At 54.4% G+C, this 23,833-nt stretch overlaps 3 protein-coding genes across 3 annotated transcripts; 1 reads left to right on the forward strand and 2 right to left on the reverse strand.

The window, feature by feature from the left end:
* Window positions 1-3,618: 3,618 nt before the first annotated feature.
* On the reverse strand, window positions 3,619-5,584 carry Lbx2 (ladybird homeobox 2). The gene is made up of 2 exons (XM_051203100.1): window positions 5,221-5,584; window positions 3,619-4,123 (listed from the first exon to the last, which is right to left on the reverse strand). Exons 1-2 carry the CDS (start codon window positions 5,414-5,416, stop codon window positions 3,735-3,737), a joined length of 585 nt encoding a protein of 194 aa, XP_051059057.1. The 5' UTR covers window positions 5,417-5,584; the 3' UTR covers window positions 3,619-3,734.
* A 5,013-nt stretch (window positions 5,585-10,597) lies between these two features.
* On the reverse strand, window positions 10,598-13,291 carry Pcgf1 (polycomb group ring finger 1). The gene is made up of 9 exons (XM_051203077.1): window positions 13,148-13,291; window positions 12,692-12,797; window positions 12,244-12,396; window positions 12,013-12,084; window positions 11,770-11,875; window positions 11,573-11,606; window positions 11,394-11,480; window positions 10,825-10,905; window positions 10,598-10,747 (listed from the first exon to the last, which is right to left on the reverse strand). The coding sequence occupies exons 1-9, from the start codon at window positions 13,238-13,240 to the stop codon at window positions 10,700-10,702; spliced, it is 780 nt and encodes a 259-aa protein (XP_051059034.1). The 5' UTR covers window positions 13,241-13,291; the 3' UTR covers window positions 10,598-10,699.
* Window positions 13,292-21,691: 8,400 nt separating this feature from the next.
* Tlx2 (T cell leukemia homeobox 2) lies at window positions 21,692-23,067 on the forward strand. Its single transcript, XM_051202959.1, has 3 exons — window positions 21,692-22,113; window positions 22,507-22,744; window positions 22,824-23,067. Exons 1-3 carry the CDS (start codon window positions 21,714-21,716, stop codon window positions 23,038-23,040), a joined length of 855 nt encoding a protein of 284 aa, XP_051058916.1. The 5' UTR covers window positions 21,692-21,713; the 3' UTR covers window positions 23,041-23,067.
* Window positions 23,068-23,833: the final 766 nt, after the last annotated feature.

The raw sequence follows: 23,833 nt of genomic DNA on the forward strand, positions 1-23,833 counted from the left end.
GTGTATGTTATTTGGAGTTGACTGTTATTTAGAGGGATGAAATAAACATTAAATGGGAATGAGAGGATTGTTGGTAATGATCTAAGTATACAGTCATATTTTTTGTTAAAAGGGTAAAATTAACAGTGAATATTTTGGATAAGGGTGGATTTTTTATGATTAAAAATGATTTTATTCTAAGAATGAAAAATAAGTGATAGAGCCAAGCAATGAAAGCCTAAAGCCAAGTCACAAGGAGTCCAAATTAACTGTTCAAAGATAGAATTTAAGGATCACACACACACACACACACACACACACACACACACACACACACTGAATGATTAAAGTTTATTCCACTTTCTCAGATTGGACTGGAGAGATGGCTCAGCTGTTAAGGGCACTTTCTGCCCTCATAGAAAACCTGGGTTTGATTCCCAGACCCACATGATGGCTCACAACCATCCACAACTCTGATTCTGGGAGATCAGAAGCCCTTGTCTAACCTCCAAAGACATGAAGCATGCTCACAGTGTACCTACATACATACAAGTAAAACACTTAAACACATTAAGTAAAATAAACAAATCTTTAAAAAATCCCCAAGGTTATACTGTAGTTGAAATCTTCTTTGAGCCACCAACCAGCTCTCAAATAAAGACATGGAGACTTACTATTAATTATGAATGCTCAGCCTTAGTTAGGCTTGTCCCTCTAGCTCTTTTAACTAATTTAACCTGTTCTATTCATCTATGTTTTGTCTCAGGGCTTTTTATTTTTCTTTCATTCTGTATGTCCTACTTTCCTGCCTCCTCAGTGTCTGTCTGTCTGGCCTCTGGCATCTTAATATTTCTTTTTCCGTTCTTCCTCCAGCCTCTAAATTCCTCCCCCTATTTACATTCCCTGCCCAGAAGTCCCATCTATACCTCCTACCTCCCTATTGGCCATTCAGCTTTTTATTGGACCAATCAGGTGCCTTAGGCAGCCAAAGAAAAACAGCAACATATTGTTACATAGTTAAACTAATGTAACACATCTTTACATAGTTAATCAAATATTCTGTAACATTATACTGATCAACTTGTGATAAACTTCACACACACACACACACACACACACACACACACACACTTACTTGTGGAGGCCAGAAGAGTACACTGGGTGTCTTCCTCTATTGCTTGCTTGACACTTTGTTTGTTTGTTTGTTTGTTTTTTGAGACAGGGTTTCTTCATGGGTTTGGAGGCTTTCCTGAAACTAGCTCTTGTAGACCAGGCTGACCTCTAACTCACAGAGATCTACCTGCCTCTGCCTCCTGAGTGCTGGGATTAAAGGTGTGCTCCATCCACTTTCATCTAAGAAAAGTCAAGGAAACATGGAGCCAAAAGAAGTCAAAGAAGCCATCAAGGGGAGGGAAAAACCCAGCAATCAGTGAGAAACAAAGATAAGGGGAGCTCAGGAGAAAACTAATGAAACCGAAATAGTATTCCCAGAGCTCAGCGCACCGGAAAATGAACCAGTAAGGACCATAGAAAAACAGCAGAGTCTCAGACTGCTAGGACAATAACCGGAGGAGAAGCACTCAGCTGGTCTCCCACTAACAAAGAAAATGTTACCTTGATTAGAGAACACAGCCTGTGTCCCAACACACGGGAAGAGGAGGTGGAGGGGTCAGGAGTTCAAGGTCATCCTTGATACTTCATATATCAGTGATCAGTTTCTGTTCAGGGCCACTTCCTTCCAGTTGTTGAGCTTATAAGGCTGTCAATCATGTAGTTCCCGTCACTAGGAGAGCCACGTGGATTCTCTTCTGTGACTGCCCCAACACCTCTCCTAGTCCAGCTGTGAGTTCTCCTCTGCAGGGACCACAGACCTCTGTCGGATACCACCGTATCAGCCTACCCTGAGCAGTGCCTCCCTATAGCCTTGAAGACAGTGCCTTGTTTACAGCACAGTACCTACTCCAGTTCCCTTGTTTCTCCTGCCTCTCACCCAATGCATCCTTTGCTTCTTAGTCACCTCTGTAGGGCTAGTACCTGAAGGAGTCCAAAGGGGGGGATGAGGGGTGGGGGGGCGGGGGCGGGGGAGGGAACCACGGACACAGTGTGTCAGGGCAGGAATGGCACTGTCTTTTCTTGCACAGAACCCTAGGTTCAGCTCCCAGCTGATGTGGGCACATGCAGGGGCTCACAACTGACTGTAACTCCAACTCCAGGGGAGTCCAACACCCTTCTCTGGCAGTGTGGGCACCAGGCACACACACAATATACATGCATATGTACAAATAAAACACTCATATTCGTATGATGGAAATAAAAAGAATTTTTTAAAGTGTGCCTGGTGTGGTGGCACATGCTCTTAATTCCAGCACTTTGGAGGTAGAGGCAGTGGATCTCTGTGAGTTCAAGGTCAGCCTGATCTACAGAGTGAGTTCTAGGACAGCCAAGGCTACACAGAGAAAACCTATCTCAAAAAACAAACAAACAAAAAACAAACAAACAAAAAACCCAACAACAACAAAAACACTAAACTAAAACTTGTGTCAGAAAGGCATAAAGCTGAACCCCATCTTACCACCTCCAAGGGCACCTCCTTGATCTTCCCTAGCACCATACTAAAAGCCTGTCAGTTGGGCTGTTGTGCTGATTAATTCACACAAAGTACTTCCTTCTTATGTGAAGGTCATGCCTGTCTTCCAACCGTACCCATCCTCCCTGGAATTTCCTATTCCTGGCCCTCCACCTGCAGGCCCTAGCTGTGTGTTGGTCTCCTAAAGACTGACAGGGCTGCCTGTCCCTCCCCAGGGCTCCCTGTCCCTCCCCAGGGCCTGTGCAGGAGGGTGAGCAATGGCCAGCAGAGATGAATGTCAGAGATGTCAGCAGTGGAGTCAGGCTAAGATGTGCTTGTGACAGTCACAGATACACTGAGTTCCTCTCATGAATCAGGTGTGAAGTGGGTGTGCCCTCTGTCCAGACACTGGTATGTCACTGTGTCCCATCTTTGTTTATTGGTGTGTGTGTGTGTGTGTGTGTCTGCGATTTGCCCAGGCTGACCTAGAACTCTTGATCCTTCTGCCTCCACCTCCCAAGTGCTGGGATCACGGACCTGCACCCTCACTAGGCTTAAGGAGGGGCATTTAAGGCAGGGAACCTAGTAAACCTTGATTAAGAATAGGGACAGAAAAGAATCACATTAACACTGGGGACAACCTAAAGTTTAGTGTTGAGGTCTCCAAGTTCTCGGAACAAAGGTGACCAGTAGGGGGTAGTGGCCGGAAGCCACCACTAGAGTCCTGCCCACTTCCTCTCCACCCAGTGTCTCCAGAGAGGAAAGACAGCCAGTTCTCCGAAGAGTAGCTGATGCCTGCGTCCAAATCCTGACCTCAGGCTTCTTTTGGAAAATGAGCATAGCCAGGCACCTACGTTTCAGGGCTGCTACCAGGCCTAAAAGAAGCACCATGTTTTAAAGGAGCCACTAAGCAACAGAACCATGTTCCCAGTGAGTAGCAGGTTGCATTTGTTTGGGTTGCGGGCATCCATCCGGTATTGAGGCACCTTGAAGCAGAGCCGCAGCTTTATTCTCTCAACGACTAAAAAAAAAAAAAAAAAAAAAAAAAAAAAAAAAAGTAGGAGTGCGGGCTGAGGGACAGATCAAGGCTAAGTGGGTCTCTCCCCTCCACCCGGGAACCCAGACAAGGTCCCTAGCAGAGGTGAGGAGTCCAGGGCCCTGGAATCCAGGGCTGGCAGAGGCTTTACTTTCAGTCGTCCACCTGTATCTCTTCATCCGATAAGTGGGGCTCGGAATCAGGCCCTGTAGAGCCAGGGTCAGTCTTAGAAGCACGGTCTGGCAGTGCCAGGCGGCACAGGACTCCCGGAGACAACGCGCAAAGAGAGGCCACGTCCGCGCGCATCTCCTCCACATCCCGCTTGAGCTTGGCGCGCCGGTTCTGGAACCAAGTGACCACTTGCGCGTTGGCCAGGCCCAGTCGCGCAGCCAGCCCGTCGCGCTCTGATGGTGCCAAGTACTTCTGGAAGACGAATCGCCGCTCTAGCTCCAGCACCTGCTGTGCAGTGAAGGCTGTACGCGACTTGCGGCGTCTCCGGACACCAGCGCCAGGACCCGGCGGCGCCTCAGGGGCGACTCTGCCTGCCGGGATGGGACGGAAATGTCAGTCTCCAGCTTTGGAGGAGCTGTGGTCTGGGTGGAAAAAGATTAGGTAGGGTCTCGGAGGGCTCAAGCAGGTGTGGGGGAGGGCCAGCATCACGGTCCTTATACCCGGTCAGGCCAGGGATTCGAAAACCAGCAGGCCTCTAAAGCGCTGGCGACAGAGATGAGCTTGCTCATGCAGGGGAGTGGGTGGTACTGAGGAGATCTGGTGCAGGGTCAAGGCCGTTTGGAAAAATCCAAGTTGCGTGGTAGTAGGTTAGAGGCTAGATTGAGGTCGGGTGACCCACCGGCCTGGTGGCCATATAAAGCCCACTGTTTATGCGTCCTTAAAAAACACCAGCTCCCTCTCCCGAACCCAAAAAGGGACACAGTGTTATCATGGAGAGGAAAGGTAGGCAGAGGAGTAGTTCGTATGCCCAATGCAGCTGCAAGAACCTTCCTGCATTGGCTATAGAAGAGACCCGGCTGGGGCTGGGGCTGGGGCTGGGGCTGGGGCTGGGGCTGGGGCTGGGGCTGGGGCTGGGGCTGGGGCTGGGGCTGGGGCTGGTGCGGGCAGTCGGGAGGTCTTCGGAGTTTCTGCCTCGTCCTAGCCCTGCCTTACTCCTGTCAGCTTAAGCCTTTTGTCTCCTCCGCGGCCTTTCTGGGTTGCGATTGCCCCGCACACAGTGAAGAACACCACTAGCCCAGCTGGTCCCTAGATTCTTTCCAGCTTGGCGGTACCCCGGGGCTCTGGCAAACCCCTGGAGCAGCTGCAGGCTCTAAGAACTAACGCTGGGACTTGCGGGGCCTGAGATGCAACTCCTGACTCCTGGGCATAGGACAGAGCCGGGTAGAAATGACCGGCCAGGGTTGAACAAAACTTTGTGACTGGGGACGAGAGAGATAGAGAAGCAGAGAGAGAGAGAGAGAGAGAGAGAGAGACAGACAGACAGACAGACAGACAGACAGACACAGAGACAAAGAGAGACTGACAGACACACATGTAGTGAGATATTCACTCTGTCCGCAACAAGACACACAGACATACAGGGAGAGAGAGAACTAATTCAAGCCTGCGACCTTGCAGGCGGTTGTACCTTCGGAAAGCTGCAGAGCGCGCGGGTCACGGCCCAGGAACGTTTTACTAGTCAGCTCCTCCAGCGCGCACAGTGGCGATGCGGGATCAGGGCTGGCCTCGGGAAGCTGTGGCGCAGAAGGTGCTCGAGGTACCATGCTCGGGCCTAGGATGTCTGCGATGCTGAAGGGTGTCCGGCGCTGGCGTCCAGAGTTCATGGCAAGCCGGGTTGTAACGATCCCGCCTTCCGATGCTCTGGGCTCCACAACCTCCTCGGCCCCCAGTGCTCAGCTTCCGATCTGGGCCCCCTGCCTCCGACCCGCCCCCTAGAGCTGGGTTGGAGCCCCATGTCCCCTCCTTCTGCACCCCCACCTCCCTCCAAGGGCCGCAGGGAGTCTGGAGCCCGTAGGTGTCCTGGCAGCCTTATTTCTTCTACAGAGTGGAGAGAAGCCGGTGGCTTCTGGCTGTGGGCTATAGTTCTGTGCACATTCAAATGGCTTTACTGGGTTCTGCTTGCCGCTTGGCTCCCCGCATATGCTTTGGCTCATAAACTCCTGAGCAATAAAATTGCTTTCCCTCACCCCAAGGGCTGGGGTTTTGCAGCATTCTTAGAAACAGGATCAGGGCTGATTATGTCAGGATCCTGAGAACCTTAGTATCTCCGGTATCCTGACTTGGCCTCATCTTCCCCGCCTACCCCTGAGCAAAGGTCTCAAAGAGAAATAACAGCATCGGGGAATGGTTGTTGCAGTGTCCGGGTTCGGGTCAAGACTTGTGAGAACCTGAGTTAGTGGAGCGACTGTCATTAAAAGATACCACAAGGGACGGGAAGTTTGCTGTGCTGTAGCCTAGTTAAAACACACCAAAAAAGCTTCCAGAGACCTGGGCTCAGGAGTCCCTTGCTCCCAGGACTGGTCTCCACAGAGAACCTGTTCTTCCTGGCTTGCCAGGTCTGCCTTTGTCATTTTATTAAGCTCTCATAGTTCAGGTGTGGTTTCCCTGTGGGGTCCCGCTCCAGCCAGGTCACGTGACTGGCACCACTGGCAACTCTGAGGCCTGATCTGTCTGTTCCCTTCTCTCCCACATTTATTCCCACCTGAGTTACAACTCCATGGTCATCTGGAGTTGAAATAATGAAGGCAGCTCTAGGTCAGTGAGGCTGGACAGGCCTGAGTGCTCTTTCTACTATATCCACCTCAGATAGCTGGAGGCTTCACCTCTTACAGCCTTAGAGACTCAGCTACTCCCAAAGGGCATGCCAGTATTCTCTCTAAGTTGCTATTGTTTTTACTATTGTTGTTGTTATTTTGAGTCAGGATCTCAATGTGTAGCCCTGGCTGTCCTGGAGTTTACTATGTAGACTAGGCTGGTCTCCAACTTATCTGGGACTAAAGGCGTGTGCCACCACACAGGGCTTTTAATTTTAGTTAATTTATTTATGATTAAACTAGGGTCTCACTATGTAGCCCAGGCTCTGCTCAAACTCAAAGTAATCTTCCTGGCTCAGTGTTCTGTGGAGTGAGCTACTGTGCTGAGCCCAAGACAAGCATTCTGTTTGTTTGTTTTGTTTTGTTTTTCTTTTGACTGCTAAAGGAAAATCCAGAACAGTCCCCCTCCCAGACTGTTCCCCATGTCACCTTTCCTGTAGGCCTCTGCCTCTCACAATTTTCAGTGTTTACTCCCTGGGGTAAGTGTAGCTTAGAGTTGGGAGTGCCCCAAATAGGACTTAGGAGACCCCAGGAATCTGAGCCAAAGGCTCCTTGACAACAGGACGCTCAATTGATAGCAGGAGGGATGTCTTTCCAATAAACGGTTCCCTCTGATGACACCCCGGCCTTCAGGCATCCAGACCCTCCTGGAAGCCTGGAGATGCTCTTGAAGCTCCATGAGCCACTGCAGGGTCAGAGAGCAGAGCCAGGCCATGGTGGAAAGCTGAGCTGCTTGAGAACCTTGTTAATTGGTTATTAATGGAGGGGGTAGTAGGGGAGGGCAGTGGAGAGCCTCTGCTGCAGGCATCAGCACAATCCTTGTGGTTTCACTTAATCTGCAATTAAAGCAGATCCCAGGAGGCAGAAGGGACTGCCCTACTGCATCCCCGTCCGGGCACCCAAAAGACACTGCAACCTCTCCTCACACATCCATTATGTGACTTTTATGTCCTTTTTACCTCTGCTCTCAATTATCCCTGTGTGTGTGTGTGTGTGTGTGTGTGTGTGTGTGTGTGTGTGTGTGTGTCTCCTGAGGGGCTTGGCCTTCCTCTCCTCCCTTTAGCAGATGGGCTCAGGTAACAGATGGGATGGTCCTCAGACGCAAGTTTGGGGGAGGAAAGAGGAGAGGTTAAAGGGAAGATGTCCCAGCATCAGAGACTGACTAAGCACATCCCAATGCCTAGGGACTAGTCCAGACGATCCTGGGGCCATTGAGGGGGCTTCTCCTGGCTAAGCATCTGGAACATGAGCTGGGGAGAAACCGGATCCACAGAAGGGGACTGGAGGAGGCTGAGTGATTAATGAGGGACAGTAACAGACTAAACCTGGGTTCTGAGCTGGGGGGGGGGGGCAAGCTGTCTTTCCCCTGCCGAAGTTGGGGAGCACAGAAACTTCCTGATGCCCGGTTGTTTCGTGGTGATATTTTGTTTGTGACCTAACAAATAAGGCTTGCCTGCAGGTCAAAGGGGCCAGCCATTAGAGAGACTGAAAGGAGCAAAATCCTGTCTCCAGGAATCCTTAGACTGAATGTGCTGAGCTCCTGTCTCCACCTTCCAAGTGCTGAGATCAAAGGCCTGTGACCCCCAAGTACTGGGATCAAAGGTGTGATCCAGCACCTGCCTGGCTCTGTTTCTCTTTTAGACTGGATCACTCTTGTATAACCCAACCTGGCCTTGAACTCACAGACATCTGTCTGCCTCTCACTGCTGGGATTAAAGGTGCATGCCACCACTGCCTGGCCTCTATGGCTAACTAGAAGCTTAGTTCTGCACTCTGATCTTTAGGCAAGCTTCATTAGAGTACAAACAAGATTATCACCACACGCACCCACAAGTCTAGCACCCAGCGGTCCTAAAGGATCCAGGCTGTCTTCACTGTCGTCCTTAGGCGATTTCTTTGGTCTCAGCCTTCTCTGTCTTTCCCCATTCTCCCTTCAGACACTTCAGGGGCCTTTTAAATCCCTCTTGGAATATGAGATGCTCACACTCAGACCTTCATCCCTTCGGACACTCACCTGTCACCTAATGGTGGATAAAGAACCTTGTCGGAAGCCATGTGTAGTAGCACCCACCTTTAATTCCAGCACTCGGGAGGCAGAGGCAGGGGAATCTCTGTGAGTTTCAGGACAGCCAGAAATATTACACAGAGAAACACTGTCTCGAAAAACTAAAATAAAATAAAATAAAAAAAGTATTTTTAGGGGTTGGGAATATAGTTGGTAGAGGACTTGCCTAGCACACACACAATAAGGAATAGGAAAAGAAAGAATCAAGCAAGGTGTGTGTGGGAGAGATCCAGCGGTCCTCCATCTCTGGGTTGTTTGCTTTTGGGGACTAGAGTTGAAACAAGGTCTTCTCATATAGCCCAGGGTGGCCTAGAACTCACAGAAATCCTCCTACCCCAACCTCAGAGCCACTTGCACTCAGCTGGGGGGTAAGTTTTCTTTTTCAGATTGTGACCAGATCCATGGGGCTCTGCACCCCCCTCCCCCAGAAGCATTCGCGTGATACCCCAATATGAGATGCCAGCGACCTCGGGGTCAAGGTGGAGAAAGGAGAGGAGGGAGTCTGCAGCCGCACAGGATCAGCAACCGCTGGAGATGCCCCCAGCTGCCGCGGCTGCCGCCATGACAGCATTGACAGGCGAAGGTCGCGGCATGGGTGCTTAGGACTCCTGAGCTAGGACCCTAGTCTTCAGGCCCGACTTAATTAAAACAAAGCGAAAACATTTATTTAGCGTGCGGTGGGGGTGGAGGGGTGGGGGTGGGGGTTCGCAGCTACAAGTTGCTCTGATGTTTTTATTTTTTAAAAATACGCTTTAAAAACTTTACACTTTGCATTTTGATCATATTCAACCCCAATTCCTCTGATTTCTTTTTTGTTGCTGAGCTGCAGCCACGTCCAAGAGTAAGAAAGCTCCTTCGCAGACCGCTCTGCAGCAGGCGCGCGCGAGGGGCACACACGGCCCACAGACTGCAGTCTAACTCGCAGAGCTGCGCTACCGCTGGTTCCTACCCATCCCTCCATAAGAAACTTGGGGTGGGCGTACAAACCCCTGAAAACACCCTGGGTGCCTGCTGCATGCTAGCAGACTTCAGATTCAGAAGGACGTAGGGGAACACTATTGGGATACTTAACCCATCATGCACTGCTGTTGAAGTCAGCTTCTGGGAACACCTGTCCTGCATGGGGGGAGGGGTCCCTGGAGGAGATGAGCCTACCGTCCACCCCTCCCCACACATACAGGAAGCTTTGGGGACACATCCACACCCAGACCCCTGTCATCTGTCTCAGACACCCAAGCGCTTTTTATTGTTAGAGGCGCTCAGTCACTCTGCACTCCATCCAGGCTAGCCCAGAGCTGCTGGTAATACTCCTGCCTCGGCTTCCCTCATGTTGGAATTTATAAACAAGGGTAACTTGATCTAGCTCATCTTCTAAAACACTTTTGCCTTAGCCCTATGTCCTCCACGTCTCCAAGTGACTTGATAAGGTTTCCAGACAATAAAATCAAAGCCGACGAATTCCAGATGCAAGGTTGGGTTTTTTGTTTGTTTCTCTTCCTTTGGGTGGGGGGTACTTATTGACTCTCCCATATAGCTATCCACAGAACCAGGGCCTGGATTACTGCCCGGGCCCAGCATGTACAGTAGGCTTTTAGAGACCAGCTATGCCATCACCTGACCACGCCCCTCTTCTGAAGCTCCTCCCCCATTAAAGCTCCTCTTGGTGTCTTCCACGTGGGCTCCTTCTCAACTCCCCATCGCTAAGGCTAGCTGCTCTGTGGACAGCTGGCTGGCCTGGGCTCAGATCTGCCCCACCAGATGCCACCTGTGGGGTCTTCTTTCTCGTCTCTATTTCCCAGGCTACATACGCAATTATTTGGATTTTTTCCCCTTAAATATCACTCTTCCTCATCTTCAGCCCTGTGTCCCCCTCTCTTGACATGATGTGTGACGTTTCCTCTGAGGCTGGTACCATTTACTGCAGCACAGGAGGACAGCAAGAGCTGCGTCTAGACAGCCCTCCCTCCCCAAACCAAAAAGGCCAGGTTCCAGTTCACCGTGGGCCTCTACCCATCTCCTTCAGCAAGCCACTGAGGCCATTTGGTGGATAGGGGAGGTTGCTGAGAAACCAGGACGCAGGCCAAAGCCTGAGGTGCAGCTGAGTGGTTAAGAAGGAGGATGAAGAATGCTTTTTAAAAGCTTTTATTTCAAAAAATAAAGGCACAGTTAATTTCACATAAATATCTGGGGAGGGATGGGGAGGGGCGGGGAGCAAGCCTGGCTGGCCCCTACCTCCTCTTCTCTTTCACACTGTATTGTAAAAGCAAAGGAGATGGCTGAGGAGAGAAGGGAAGGAAGAAATGAGTGGGCTGTTGGCATCTGCAGGGCCCTGGGCCCACCGCCCCTGGCTTACCTTGCCGAACCAGCGTGACAACCATATCTGCTTCATTGTCATGTGGTCAGGGAGAACCTCGTTGTCGAAAAGGAGCTGGACCTAAGGGGACATGGGGCAAAGGCCGCTCCCTGGACTCTGTGCCCTGTGTGCTTATATATGTAGGTTCGTGTGCACTGTGTGTGTCTACGTCTGTGCAGGCCAGACAACAGCTCCGGGAGTTATTCCTCAGCCTCCGTTCACCTTGTCCCTCACTGGCCTGGGGTGCATCCAGTGCAAGCGGCTAGGTTGGTTTTGTTTTTGTTTTAGGTCTGGGGATCGAACTCTGGTCCTGGTGCTTGCAAGGCAAGCACTTTACCCACTAAGCTGTCTCGCCAGATCCCTCTCCTACTTATTTTTCATTTCTCAAGACAAGGTCTTACTCTGGAGCCCAGACTGGCCTGGAATTCGCAATATGGCTTAAGCTAACCTTGAACTTAAAGTAACTTTCCTGACTCAGGTTCCTCCCAGACACAAGTCTTCAAGCCAGACACAGCCCTCCCCTTTCAGCCTCCTGTTCTTCACATAGCAAACACAGTGGGTTTACTTACGTGTTGTGGATTTAGCATTAGGCGGTGACACAGGACCCTTCTGAGATGGCGTACCTCCGCTCTAACAGAGCATCGGACATATTTGTTCTAGAAGGGAGGGAGGAAGAGGACAGCTGTGTGAGGGAAGGGTTGCGGGCAGCGCCTCAACTTCACACAGGCCCCATTTCAGCCCCTCTCACCTGAAGCACATTTTTGTTCTTGTCCTTGCCAGAGCTGCATGGAAACAGAAACTAGTTAGAGGGCTCCATGCTCCTTCGCCCCCACCTAGATCCATAAGATACCCCCTCATCTCTAGGCCCTTCCCTAGGTCCCTGAGCTGACTCTGCTCGCCGACAGTACCACGCCCTGTCCCTCACTCAGCCTCCCTGTCCCTCACCTCAGCCGCTCCAGGCACAGGCTCAGCTGCTCGTCATAGCGGTAATAGTGGGCTTTAGCGTGGTCAAAACTGCTGAAAGGGAGGCCAAGGTTGCTCAGGGCTGGCTCTGAGGAAAAGTACATATTGAGACGGCTGGGGGTTCCACACCCCCCTCTTCCGGCAGGGAGCAAAACCGGGCAGAAGAAAGGCTGCTCCGAGGGTTGTACTTGCCCTCTCTTCCCCCAGGTGGCCACGGGGACGTACCTTCCCCACTGGGCTGAGTGACTCTGTCCAAGCCTCGGGACTGATAGAATTCCCGAATCCGCTTCTCTTCACCTAGGAAGGGGCGAGGGCGGCCACATTAATTCCCTTTGTCCCGGCCGTTGAGCTCTTTCTTTATCTAGACGTTTGCCCATCAGAGCTGTCCTCCACCACGTCAAGCTGCCACCCCAGCACTCGGGTCGGGAGCCCCTACAACACAAGGCGTGCACTCACTGTCTTGCAGGCCCGGCACCAGCTTGTGCACTATGTCCTGCATAACCCGGTCCAGCTTGAGGTTGAGCAGCGGCTGCGTCTCGTGGATCTTGATGTTACACATGGGGCAGTACTTGCTGGTCTGCAGGTACTTCACGATGCAACTTTTGCAGACTGGGAGAGAGAGGAGACAGCAGAGCTCAGACCCTCTGCACCCACACACCCCACCCGGACACTCAGAGGCGGGTGGGGACAGACGGGCGGACAGACGGATGGCACAGAGGCTCGCAGAGGTCAGCCTGGTGAAGCGCAACTTTTGCAGACCGTGTGAGGGAGGAGGCAGCAGACGCTCACGCCCTCTGCACCCACCCCGGACACTCTGGGTGGGGACGGACAGCTGGCACAGAGGCTCGCAGAGGTCAGCCTGCTGGGGGCGGGGCGCGGCGGGGCGGGGCGGGCGCGCACTCACAGGTGTGCAGACACTCTGTGATGGTGGTGGCGTCCACGAAGTAGCCGGCGCACAGGCAGCAAACGATGTGCTCGTTCAGGTCTTTGATCTTGACGCGGACCTCCTCCTGCGGACACACCCTCGGTCACGGTCACGTGGGGCGGGGCGGGCGGGGCGGGCCGAGAGCTCCCCCTCCGCCCAGCAGAGGGCTCCGCGCGCGGCGGGCGCTCGGCTCGCGCTCGGCCCCAGGGAGGACCAGACGCCGCGGGCACTCAGCGCGCAGGCGCCCCAGCGCAGCGTCGGGAGCCCCGGCCGCGGCCGCGCAGGCGCGCTGCGCTCCCCACCGCCGCGCAGGCGCGCTGCGCTCCCCACCGCCGCGCAGGCGCGCTGCGCTCCCGTCCCGCCACCGCCCGTGCCCGCGCTCGCTCGGGTTCGCACGGCTAACGGGCCCCAGCCGTCACCCCGCCGCCCCTGCACCTCGTTCCGCAGCGGGTCCATCTTGTACACTGACTGCAGCTGGTTCCGAAGCCTCATCGCGATCGCAATCTGGCCCCCCTGAGGAGACGCCATCTTAAAGGCTGATCCCAGCCCGCCACTTCCGGTACCGCCTGCGGGGCGGGACTTGTCTCGTAGCAACGAGGGCCTCAAGTCCTCCGGATTGGCTGTGTTCCGGCACACCCCGCCCTCACCCCTTCTCTCTCTCCCCGAGTGCTCACCTGAGCCCGCTGGGCCCCCTTCCCGTGTCGTTAGTGTGTGTGTGTGTGTATGTGTGTATCTGTGTGTGTGAGTGTCTGTGTGTGTGTCTGTGTATCTCTGTGTCTCTGTGTGTCTGTGTGTGTGTGTGTGTCTGTGTGTATCTGTGTGTGTGAGTGTCTGTGTGTGTGTGTATCTGTGTGTCTGTGTGTGTCTGTGTATCTCTGTGTGTCTGTGTATCTGTGTGTGAGTGTCTGTGTGTCTGTGTGTGTCTGTGTGTCTGTGTGTGTGTGTGTGTGTGTCTGTGTGTGTGTGTGTGTCTGTGTGTATCTGTGTGTGTCTGTGTGAGTGTCTGTGTGTGTCTGTGTGTCTGTGTGTCTGTGTGTGTCCTTCCCACGCACCGGACCTGTGGACCAACTTCAGGAGTTTGTGATAGAGAGATAGGTAGATGACAGACAGACAGACAGACAGACATGCCTGTGCCCTCCGACCCCGACCCCGAGGCCGGGCCCGCTGCTGCCGGGACAGTGGGGACCGGGACGCGACCTCGCCTCGGACCCCGGGGCCTCACCCCCTGCTCGGCTGCGGAGCTGCGTCGGGGTGGCCGGCCTCCTCCCCGCTCCGCCCGGCTTCCCGAAGTCGCGGAGGGAGAGGGTGCCCCGGGCGGGTTGGGGAGGGAGAGACCCTCCGGGAACGTGGCGATCTTACCCCCACTCTCCCTGCTGCCGGGGTGCGGCGGGCTTAGGCCCTGGTTAATGATGATGATTTAATCACCGGCGCCTGCGGAGGCCTGGGGTAGACTAATGCGGAGCAGATGCCGAAGGAGGAGGGGAGGGAGGACCGACGGGCAGCGAGTGCCTGCAGTAGCATAGGCCCAGGGGTCCCCGGGACTCGTACATTGTAATTACTGAGTTCTTAAGGGCGAAATTAAAAAGAAAACACATTTGCCTTGAAGCGTTGTTAGCACCAAGTACAACTGGAGATTGGAGGCAGAGGGGCTTTCTGGAAAAGATGGAACTGTGTGTGGGCACGATTGACACATGGATGAGGGGTGTGAGTGTGTGATGGAACTAGGGAGGAAAGGCGTGTGTTGGGCGTGGCGGTAGAAGGCGTCCTAAAGGGCTGGAATGATAGACTCATGGGGAGAGAGTTACCCCATGAACGGTGGAATGCGGTACATAACAATCAAGAAAGCATTAATGACTCGTTAATTAGCTAATTACAGCTGTGGTTTGCCTCTCTGGTCCAAGGCATTGCAGGCCTGGCCTGCTTCCTTCCTGCCCAAGACCCTTCCCATAGCACGGAAGGGTGATCGGACCACACATTAGACAGTCCGATGGAAGCTTCTTTTTTTTTTTTCTTCCCCCCACCTCCCCTCCCCAGAGATGAGTTTCTGTATGGCTTTGGAGCCTGTCCTGGAACTCCATCTGTAGACCAGGCTGGTCTCAAACTCACAGAGATCTGCCTGCCTCTGCTTCTGTGTGCTGGGATTAAAGGCGTGGGCCACCACCGTTGGTCCAGCCTGATGTTTCTTATTTTGATTGCGGTGTTAGTTTAATGAGCAATTACATTTGTGGAGACCAGAATATACACTTAAAAACTTGTAGCTTAGTCGGGCAGTGGTGGTGCACACCTTTAATCCCAGCACCCAGGAGGCAGAGGCTGGCAAAGGCTAGGGGATCTTTGTGAGCTCAAGGCCAGCCTGGTCTACAAAGTGAGTTCCAGGACAGGCTCCAAAGCTACAGAGAAACCCTGTCTCGAAAGAAATCAAAACTTGCAGCTCATTGTAAGTCAGCCATCAAGAAAACTGTTTAAAAAAAAAAAAAAAAAAAAAGACAGGCCTGTAATCCCAGCATTTATGAGGTGACAGGGTGGAGATCAGGAATTCAATGTCAACCTTGGATACATAATAATTTTGAGCTACAATAAGACTGTCTTAACAACAGCAGCAACAAACAAGCAATAAGTAAATCATAAAATTAAAAATATCAAATCGTTGAGTGTGGTGATGCACACCTTTACCCTAACACTCAAGGCACAGGCTCTACATCTCTGAGAGTGAGGCCAGCCTGGGCTAAAGAGTTTGTTCCAGGATTGCCAGAGCTACACAGACAGAGACTATCTGTCTTGAAAACAAAACAAAAACTAAAAGAAAAAAAAATCAGATTGTTTTATTTTCCTTTTCTGTTTAAGATATTTTAGTGGCACTGGGGTTACAGGCTCTGGTCATCCCTAAGAAAACACACACACACACCAAAAAGTTCATAAAACTTAACGAACCCAGGGGCTAGAGAGATGGCTAGAACACTGACTGCTCTTTGAGAGGATCTGAGTTTGATTCCCAGTACCCACAAAAAGGTTCACAACAATTTGTCACTCCAGCTGCAGATGCAATGCCCTAGTTTGGCCTCCAAAGTCACTACACCATGTTTGTGGCACACAGATTCACATGAAGGCAAAACAGGCGTGCACATAAATCTATCAAAACAACACCCCAAACCTGACAGCTTCCCTTTCCGTCAGGGTAAGAGCCTAACACTGCATAGTTTCTCCTCGATGTCTGCTCTATAAAATACTAAAATGGGCTCTGCTTGGACACACTGGCTTTCCATGCTTCTTCCCACTCTCAGGTCTCCATGAGACTTCTGTGTTTCTGCTGCACAAAAACAAACACACACACACACACAAAAAAAAACCCCAACAACAACAGCAACAAACCACAAGACCATTTACTTGCCTTTACCTTCCTTGCCTTGTTTTTGTTTTTACCATGTTTCAGCATCGTTAACATTTATTTTATGTTTTGAGACCGGGTCTCACTGTGTAACCCTGACTACCTGGAACTTTCTAGCTAGACCAAACTGGCTTTAAACTCATAGAGACACACTCGCCTCTCCCTGTCTTAAAGGCAAGAGCCACCACACCAGGTTCTGGATTCGCTTGGGGCTGCAGAGATGGCTCAGTGGCTGAGAGTGCTAACTTCTCTCTCTGAGGACTCAGGTTGGGGTGTAAGTCCCCCAAGTCAGGCTGTCCACAGCCTCCTGTGACTCCAGGTCCAGATCTGGTGTCTTCTGTTCCTCATGGCTTCTTGCGTGCATGTGGTGCACACAAACTCACACGTAAGCACACGTATACCCATACATGTTTAAAAAGCTTTAAACGTAACGTATTTTGTGTGTGCACACTACAGCGAGCACACACGTGTGTGCATACATGTGTATGTATAGGCCAGAGGACAAACTGCAGTGTCCTTAGGGCCCAGAGAGGAGGAGGGCCCCTTGATAGTAAGGTTGGGTTGGCTTGTGACCCTCTTGTCACTACCTCCCCAGTGGGGCACCACACCCAGCTTTTCACACGTGCTGGGGTTCAGTGCAGACCCTCACTTTTGTATGCAAGCCCTTTATTGCCTGAACTGAGCCCTGCTCTTTTGTTTTATTCTTTCTTTTTTTTGAAACATAGTATTGTTCCAGCTGACCTCAAACTTGTGATCTTTCCGCTTTAGCCTCCTAAGGTAGCTAGAACTACAGGCGTCTCTCTCTCTCTCTCTCTCTCTCTCTCTCTCTCTCTCTCTCTCTCTCTCTCTCTCTGTGTGTGTGTGTGTGTTCTAATTATATCTTTTATATATTATATAGATATATTATTGGTTTCTACTATTTTTCTAGCTTTTAATCTGCCGTTTGTTATTAGAATGTGTTTCTCCTTCCCTCTGCTATTGACATTTATAGCTCCAGAGCTGAGCACATAGCAGGTATTAAATATTTCAAATGGTGGCTGCAGGGACAGCTCAGAAGTTAAGAGCACTCACTGCTCTTACAGAGGACTTAAGTTCGGTTCCCAGCATCCATGTTAGGCAGGTGTCTTACAACTACCTATATAACTCTAGCTGCATGGGGATCCGACACTCCTGGCCTCTAAGGGCTCTACACACATGTAGTGCACATAAACTCAAGAAGGCAAACACGCACGGATATAAGATTTAAAGAAATCTTTAGAGCGGTATTCTGAATGGACAAATGAAAGATTGTAGGTGTTGGTGATAGATTAAGGGTTTAGCACTGGGAAGGGCTGAAACTAGAAATGAAACACACCTGTAATCTTAGCCCCCAGAGGGTAGAAGCAGGAAGATCAGAGTTCAAAGCCAGCCATGACTACAGACGCCTGTCCAAAGGAGGAGGAGGCTACATGCTAAACTTTAAAGGAAAGCATGGCAGAAGGAAGCAGCCGGGGGGGGGGGGCGCCTGACTGGGTAGGCCTGAGTGAGAAGATGAGTAAGAATTGTGAGGAGCGAGCGTTTCCTCCAGCCTGTTGGACTTAAGGTGGCTTCAAGAGAGCCGGGTGGAGAGAGCAGGAAGCTAGGACAGAAGTGAGTCTAGAGATGAGGCTCTAAGTCAGGTGTCAGTGCTGTCTGGGTGGGTGTGAGGACTGGACTGGGGACACTGGAGGCAGGACAGTGTAACGCTCACTCTTCGGCAGAAGAGACAAAGCCAGTGGAGAAGGCTGTGTGCAGTAACAATGGAAGGCCGTGTTGCAGCATGGACCAGGGCTGGGGGATGTAGGGCAGTGGTAGGGCACTTGCCTAGCATGCATGAGGCCCTGGGTTCAATCCCCAGTGCCCCAAACAAAACAAAAATTAAAACTGAAATAGAAACCAAAGGAAAGGATTGACGAGATGGTGAAGGTGATTGCTTTCAAGTTTGATGACCTGAGTTTGATCCCTGGAACACACATGGTAGGAGACAACAGACTCAAAGTAGTCCTCTGATCTCCACATTCTCTCTCTCTCTCTCTCTCTCTCTCTCTCTCTCTCTCTCTCTCTCACACACACACACACACACACACAGAGAGAGAGAGAGAGAGAGAGAGAGGAGAACTAAAAGAAATGTAATCTTAATTTTTTTAAGAAAGAAAATTCAGGAAATAATTGGTTGCTGGGTGTTCCTCAGAAGGCAGAGGCAGGTGGATCCCTGTGAGGTCAAGGCCAGCCTGGTCTACAGAATGAGTTCCAGGCCAGCCAGGGCTACATAGTGAGACGTGCATGCATGTTCCCCCCCATCTCCTGGGGGGGGATAGATGTGGTGTAGAAAAACCAGCCTCCACTGGGTTAACACAACAGGTGAGGAGGAAGAAATGGAGGCAATAGCCATGGACATAACAAGAGATAAAAATTCACCTGATAAGTCAGGCGAAGACTGTCCAAATGAGAAAACTCTGAGCTGAGATAGCTGGGCTAAACTGATGACAGACATGGTGACATAAGGGTTGGAGCCATCTTGAAGAACAGCCACCTTCACGGAGGAAGGGGAGGGGAGGAGAGAGGCGGGGAGGGGAGGGAGGGAAGAGAAGGGGAGGGGGGAAGGGAGGGGAAAGGAGGGGAGGGGAGGAGCCGAGGTGGGACACTTAGCTTCTACAAGAGACTCACGCACTTAGGAGTAAATGGGTGTGACTGTGCAAGCCCCTTAGCCCACAGTCAGGGAGGTAAGAGGATGGAGACACTGTAGCACCAACAATAAAAGACAGAGACAGATGCTGGGGTTCAAGCTTCAAGCTGAAGATCAGAGAAGCAAAGCAGCCCAGCCAGTAGATCCTACTCTACCCAGCTGAAATGGCAAGCCTGAATTCCCGTCTGCCCATCTTTATATTCCTTTCTCCTCCCAGCCATAGCTTCCTGCCTCTACCTCCCTAGTGCTGGGATTAAAGGCTGAGATCACCTTTGTGTGAACTGTTCCTTTTAGGGCCGGGTCAATTTTGTGTAGTCAGTGTGACCTTGAACTAATAGAGATCCATCTACCTCGTAATCCTGAGTCCTGGGATTAAAGGTGTGTACCACCACCAGTGGCTTTAATAAATCATCAACAATATATCACCACAAGACACAATCCCAAACGTTAAAAACGGGGGGGGGGGGTCAGGGAGAGGAAAAGAGCACACTTGTGGGCGGACAGGTGGAGGGAGCTCTCTCCTCGCTCGCTCCCCCCTCTTCAGCTTGGACTAGCAGGAACCGTTCAAGCAGAGACCAGGGCAAGAAGAGAAACTCCTAGGTAAGGCTAGCAAAATTGGATGTCCTCGGGCCTTACAGCCAGGTACTAGACAGTGTCTGTGACCATTCTCCTCAAAAGGTCAGCAGTGGGTGAGTACCTCCCCACGTACAGACCCCCAGAGGCAAAGGCTAGGCCTTCACCAGCTTCCTGTTTCTCATTCACGGACTCTTTCTTGCATGTGTTCAAAAGGTTTTATTCAGTCTGGTGAGAGACAGACACAGCCACTTTCCGTCATGATGCTCAGCTTCTAGCCAGCGCCCCTGCAGCCCCCCCCCCCCAGACTCCCAGGCAGGGCGGTGTGCTCTGTGCTTTGCTTGGAGTTTCAGGTTAGGTGGACCCTCCCCCTGTAGCTCAGAACAGGGAGTGTCCTGTGGAAGCTTACATTGCCAAACCGCCCCCCTTCCCGCGCGCGCGTCCTGTGACCAGTGCGGTGGAAGGAATAGCCGGAAAGGAGAGAGGTGTCCAAGGTGGGAGAGGGCTCTCACACAGTATTAAAGCCCTCCTGCCCCGTCCCGCCCCCACCCCGCAGGCTCCCGAGAACACTGGGAGGGAGGGCCTGCTTTTATCTCCTCTTATGTTCCTGTCCAGATGCCCAAATATCCTGGTTCCCATGAGAGAAAAGGCCCATTCGCCCTGCCCCAGGCGCCAGGCTGCCAGCCCATCTGCCGGGAGAGTGGAGGGGCGCCTTTCCCCGGGGATCCCGGAGCAACAACGACAGCAGCAGTCCCGGGGAGGTCTATACTTGCTGGGCGCTTCGCTTCACGCGGGAAAGCCTCAGGGTGGAGCAGAGCCCAGAGGCCGGCAGGGGTGAGGCTCCAGGCCTGCAGAGCAGGGCGGGGTCTTCTGGCCAGAACGTGTCCAAGGCGAGCTGAACAGGTCCTCGGTGCCCACCCGCTGCCCCCCTCCCCGGGCCCAGTCTCACCGGCTCGGAGGCGCCAGGGCCCCCCCCAGGGCCGGGGCGGGCTGGGGAAGGTAATGTAATTCCGGCCCAGCTAACCCGATTATGGCGGCCTGCACCGGGCAGGGTGGCGGCGGGGGCGTGTCTTCGGCTCAGGGGCCCGCCCGGCAGGGGTCCCATCCGAGGGAGGGACGCGGGGGTCACACGCTCCCAGCTCCTGGGTCCGCGCCCGGAGGTCACAAGGTCACCGAGCCGCTTCATCCTTCCCCCACTCTCCTTGACTGGCACGCTCCAGGCGCGTTTTCTGGGGCTTGGGTGGGGTGCAGTGTCTGTAGGATGCGGAGCGGAGAGCCTCCCACGGCCTCAGCGAGTCCCCAAGGTCGCCCTTTCGCCTTAGAGGGGGGAGGAGAGTGTGAAAGGGTTGCTTTCCGAGATGCAAAGTAGAGGGGTGGAACCCTGCGGCGGAGGCCCAGGTCGGTCCGTTTGAGACCCGGGTCCGATTTACAGCAATTTCAGAAAATCGAAATTCTAAGAAACAGGGCACCAATTCCTGGCCGGTCAGGACCAGGGTGGGGAAAAGCCAGGGGTGCCACGACCCCAAGCTCAGACGCTCGTTCCCTGCCCGAGTCCACCGAACGGAACGCGCCCTGCCACCGTCTGCTTCCCACACCTGGCCTCTTCCTAGGAATCCGGGTCGCGGGTCGCCGTCCCCCAGCCGATTCTTACACAGCCAGGAAGCCACAACGAGATTTGGTCTCAGAGGGCATTTGGGTAGGGACCACAACGAATCCAGGAGCTGGCCAGCGTCACCCATCGGGAGGCGAAGAGTGGGGGCTGGGGTCAGAAGCACTTGCCGAGGAGCCCGCGCGGTTGAGGCAGCCCGAAGGCGGAGGCCGGAGAGGATGCGGGCGCACGAGCATCCAGGCTGAGTCAGCGGCCCCTCCCGCGCGCCGCGCCTTCCTGACACCCGCGCCCTCCTCTGCCTGCGCCTGGCACATCTAGCCATCCCTTTCGCTTTAACAGCAGGGCCCCGCCCCTGCCCTCCCTCAGCCCCCTCTGCCCACCCGAGGCCGATCTGTCAGTCACTGCCCCTGCCTGAGCTGGCCACCCCTCTCCACTCCGGACTCGGGCAGTGGCCTGGGCAGCCTAGCGTCCACCTGCGCTCCCGGGACCCCCGCCGGCCACGCTCCTCCGGGATGCAAGTCCCTGCGCGGGCGCCCGGGAGGGGCGGGCACGCGCGCGGCTGCGCCCGGTGCACAGGGATGCTGCTGGCCCGGGGGCCCCGTCTCCCGGCCCTGGTCAGCCCCGCGGGCCCCTGAAGCCGCTGCCCGGAGCGCGCGGCCGCCGGGCTCCCGCAGCCGTCAGAGACACCCTTCCCGGCCTCCGGCCTCCAGGTCCTCTCCGGCTTGGACCCATGGAGCCGGCGGTGTTGGCTCCGCACCACCTTCCGCACCACGAACCCATCAGCTTCGGCATCGATCAGATCCTGAGCGGCCCCGAACCCCCGGGGGGCGGCCTGGGCCAGGGTCAGGCGGGCCAGAGCCACGGGGAGAGTGCTGCGTTCTCGGGTGGATTCCACGGAGCCTCGGGCTACGCTCCAGCCGGCTCGTTGGCCCCGTTGCCCAGAGGCTCGGGAGTGGGCCCGGGCGGCGTGATCCGCGTCCCGGCGCACCGCCCGCTGCCGGTGCCGCCGCCCTCGGGTGCGGCCCCCGCGGTGCCGGGACCCTCGGGTTTGGGCGGCGCCGGGGGCCTAGCCGGACTCACCTTCCCCTGGATGGACAGCGGCCGCCGCTTCGCCAAGGACAGGCTCACGGGTGAGATTGGCCAACCCCTCGGCGCCCTTCCACCCGCGTAGACGTAGACCCCGGTTTCTTCTCCTCTTGGTTTTCTTCTCCAACTCCATTACCCCTTTCTCCCTCCCCTCTGCTCATCCCCGTGGACCCTCCGCGACCCCACATTTCTCGGTCCCACAGAGGAGAGGTAGTAAGGAGAGAGCTGCCGTCGTCGGGTGCATGCGCCCTTCCTCTGCAGCCCTACGGTGCCCACCGCGAGCTGGGGCAGGGTGAAGTTTGGGAGGGACCCCATTCTCCCTAGGCCCCCTTTTGAACGAGGCCTCGGTGGCTGCGGGGCCGGTAAGGACTAGGGGCTCTCTTCCCAGTGTCACCTCGGGCCACCCCCAAACTTTGCCCTGATCTTCCACCTCGTAGCTGCGCTCTCGCCCTTCTCTGGGACACGTCGCATAGGCCACCCCTACCAAAACCGGACCCCCCCGAAGCGCAAGAAGCCGCGCACCTCCTTTTCCCGCTCGCAGGTGCTGGAGTTGGAGCGCCGCTTCCTGCGCCAGAAGTACCTGGCCTCGGCAGAGAGGGCGGCGCTGGCCAAGGCCCTGCGCATGACGGACGCGCAGGTCAAGACCTGGTTCCAGAATCGACGCACCAAGTGGCGGTGAGGCGCGGGGCGCGGGCGGGCCGAATGGCGGGGAAGGGCCGGGCCGACCGCTGACCCCGGCTCTCCGCCCGCCCAGGCGCCAGACGGCGGAGGAGCGCGAGGCGGAGCGGCACCGCGCCGGCCGTCTGCTGCTGCACCTGCAGCAGGACGCGCTGCCCCGGCCGCTGCGGCCGCCGCTGCCCCCGGACCCGCTCTGCCTGCACAACTCTTCGCTCTTCGCGCTGCAGAATCTGCAGCCCTGGGCCGAGGACAACAAGGTGGCTTCGGTGTCCGGGCTCGCCTCGGTGGTGTGAGCGACCCCTCCCTACCCGAGGAGCGCCACCGTGCCGTGCGCGGTGCCGCCAGAGGAGCGTGCGTGCGTGCGGAGCCGGAGGTCTGCGGTGGTCTTCCGAGGCTCCTCGGCCACCAGCGGCCCCTGGCCCGTACTTAGACTCTGCCCGTCTACGGCATTTTCGGACCCGCTGGAGCCTGGGTCGCCAGGACAACCTGCAGGACGTGGCGAATGGCGATTCTGCCCAGAACGGGCTCGGAGCTCAGGTCCCACTGGGAAGGGGCCACTGAGGAGGAGCTGGTGCGAAGAAATCAAGGGCATCCATGGGGTAATGGAAGAGGTGTTGGTACTCGTGAATGTTGGTGACTGACAGGGACCGGATTGTCCACCTCATCCCCTCAATGGTAAAACAATCGCTAAGGGTTCCTTCTTGGCTCCGTCTCACGTTGTCATGTGTGTAACCTGCGCACCCCCACCCCATCTTAGGGTCGCAATGCACCTAGGGTAGAGACTTCTATACTCGGAGGGTAAAATCTAGGAAGGGAATCTGGCCCCGGTGCCATACAGGGCAGAGAACCAGCTCGTGGGCCCTGTGTTAGAGCGAGCACGACTCACAGTGGGACTGGCATGCCTAAGAGGAATCCGAGACTGGGGTGCAGTGGAGGCCAGGCAGTCAGTGGTGCTGTGCACCAGGGGAGCAGGAGACTGGGACCTGTGGGCTAGATCTAGAGAGGAAAAAATCCCAGATTCCTGCCTTTGGGGAGCTCGCAGGCAACAGGGGTGGACATAGATGGAATGGTGAGGCCAAGGTCTCC

Source organism: Phodopus roborovskii, unplaced genomic scaffold (genome assembly GCF_943737965.1).
Source record: "Phodopus roborovskii unplaced genomic scaffold, PHOROB, whole genome shotgun sequence".
NCBI lineage: Eukaryota > Metazoa > Chordata > Mammalia > Rodentia > Cricetidae > Phodopus > Phodopus roborovskii.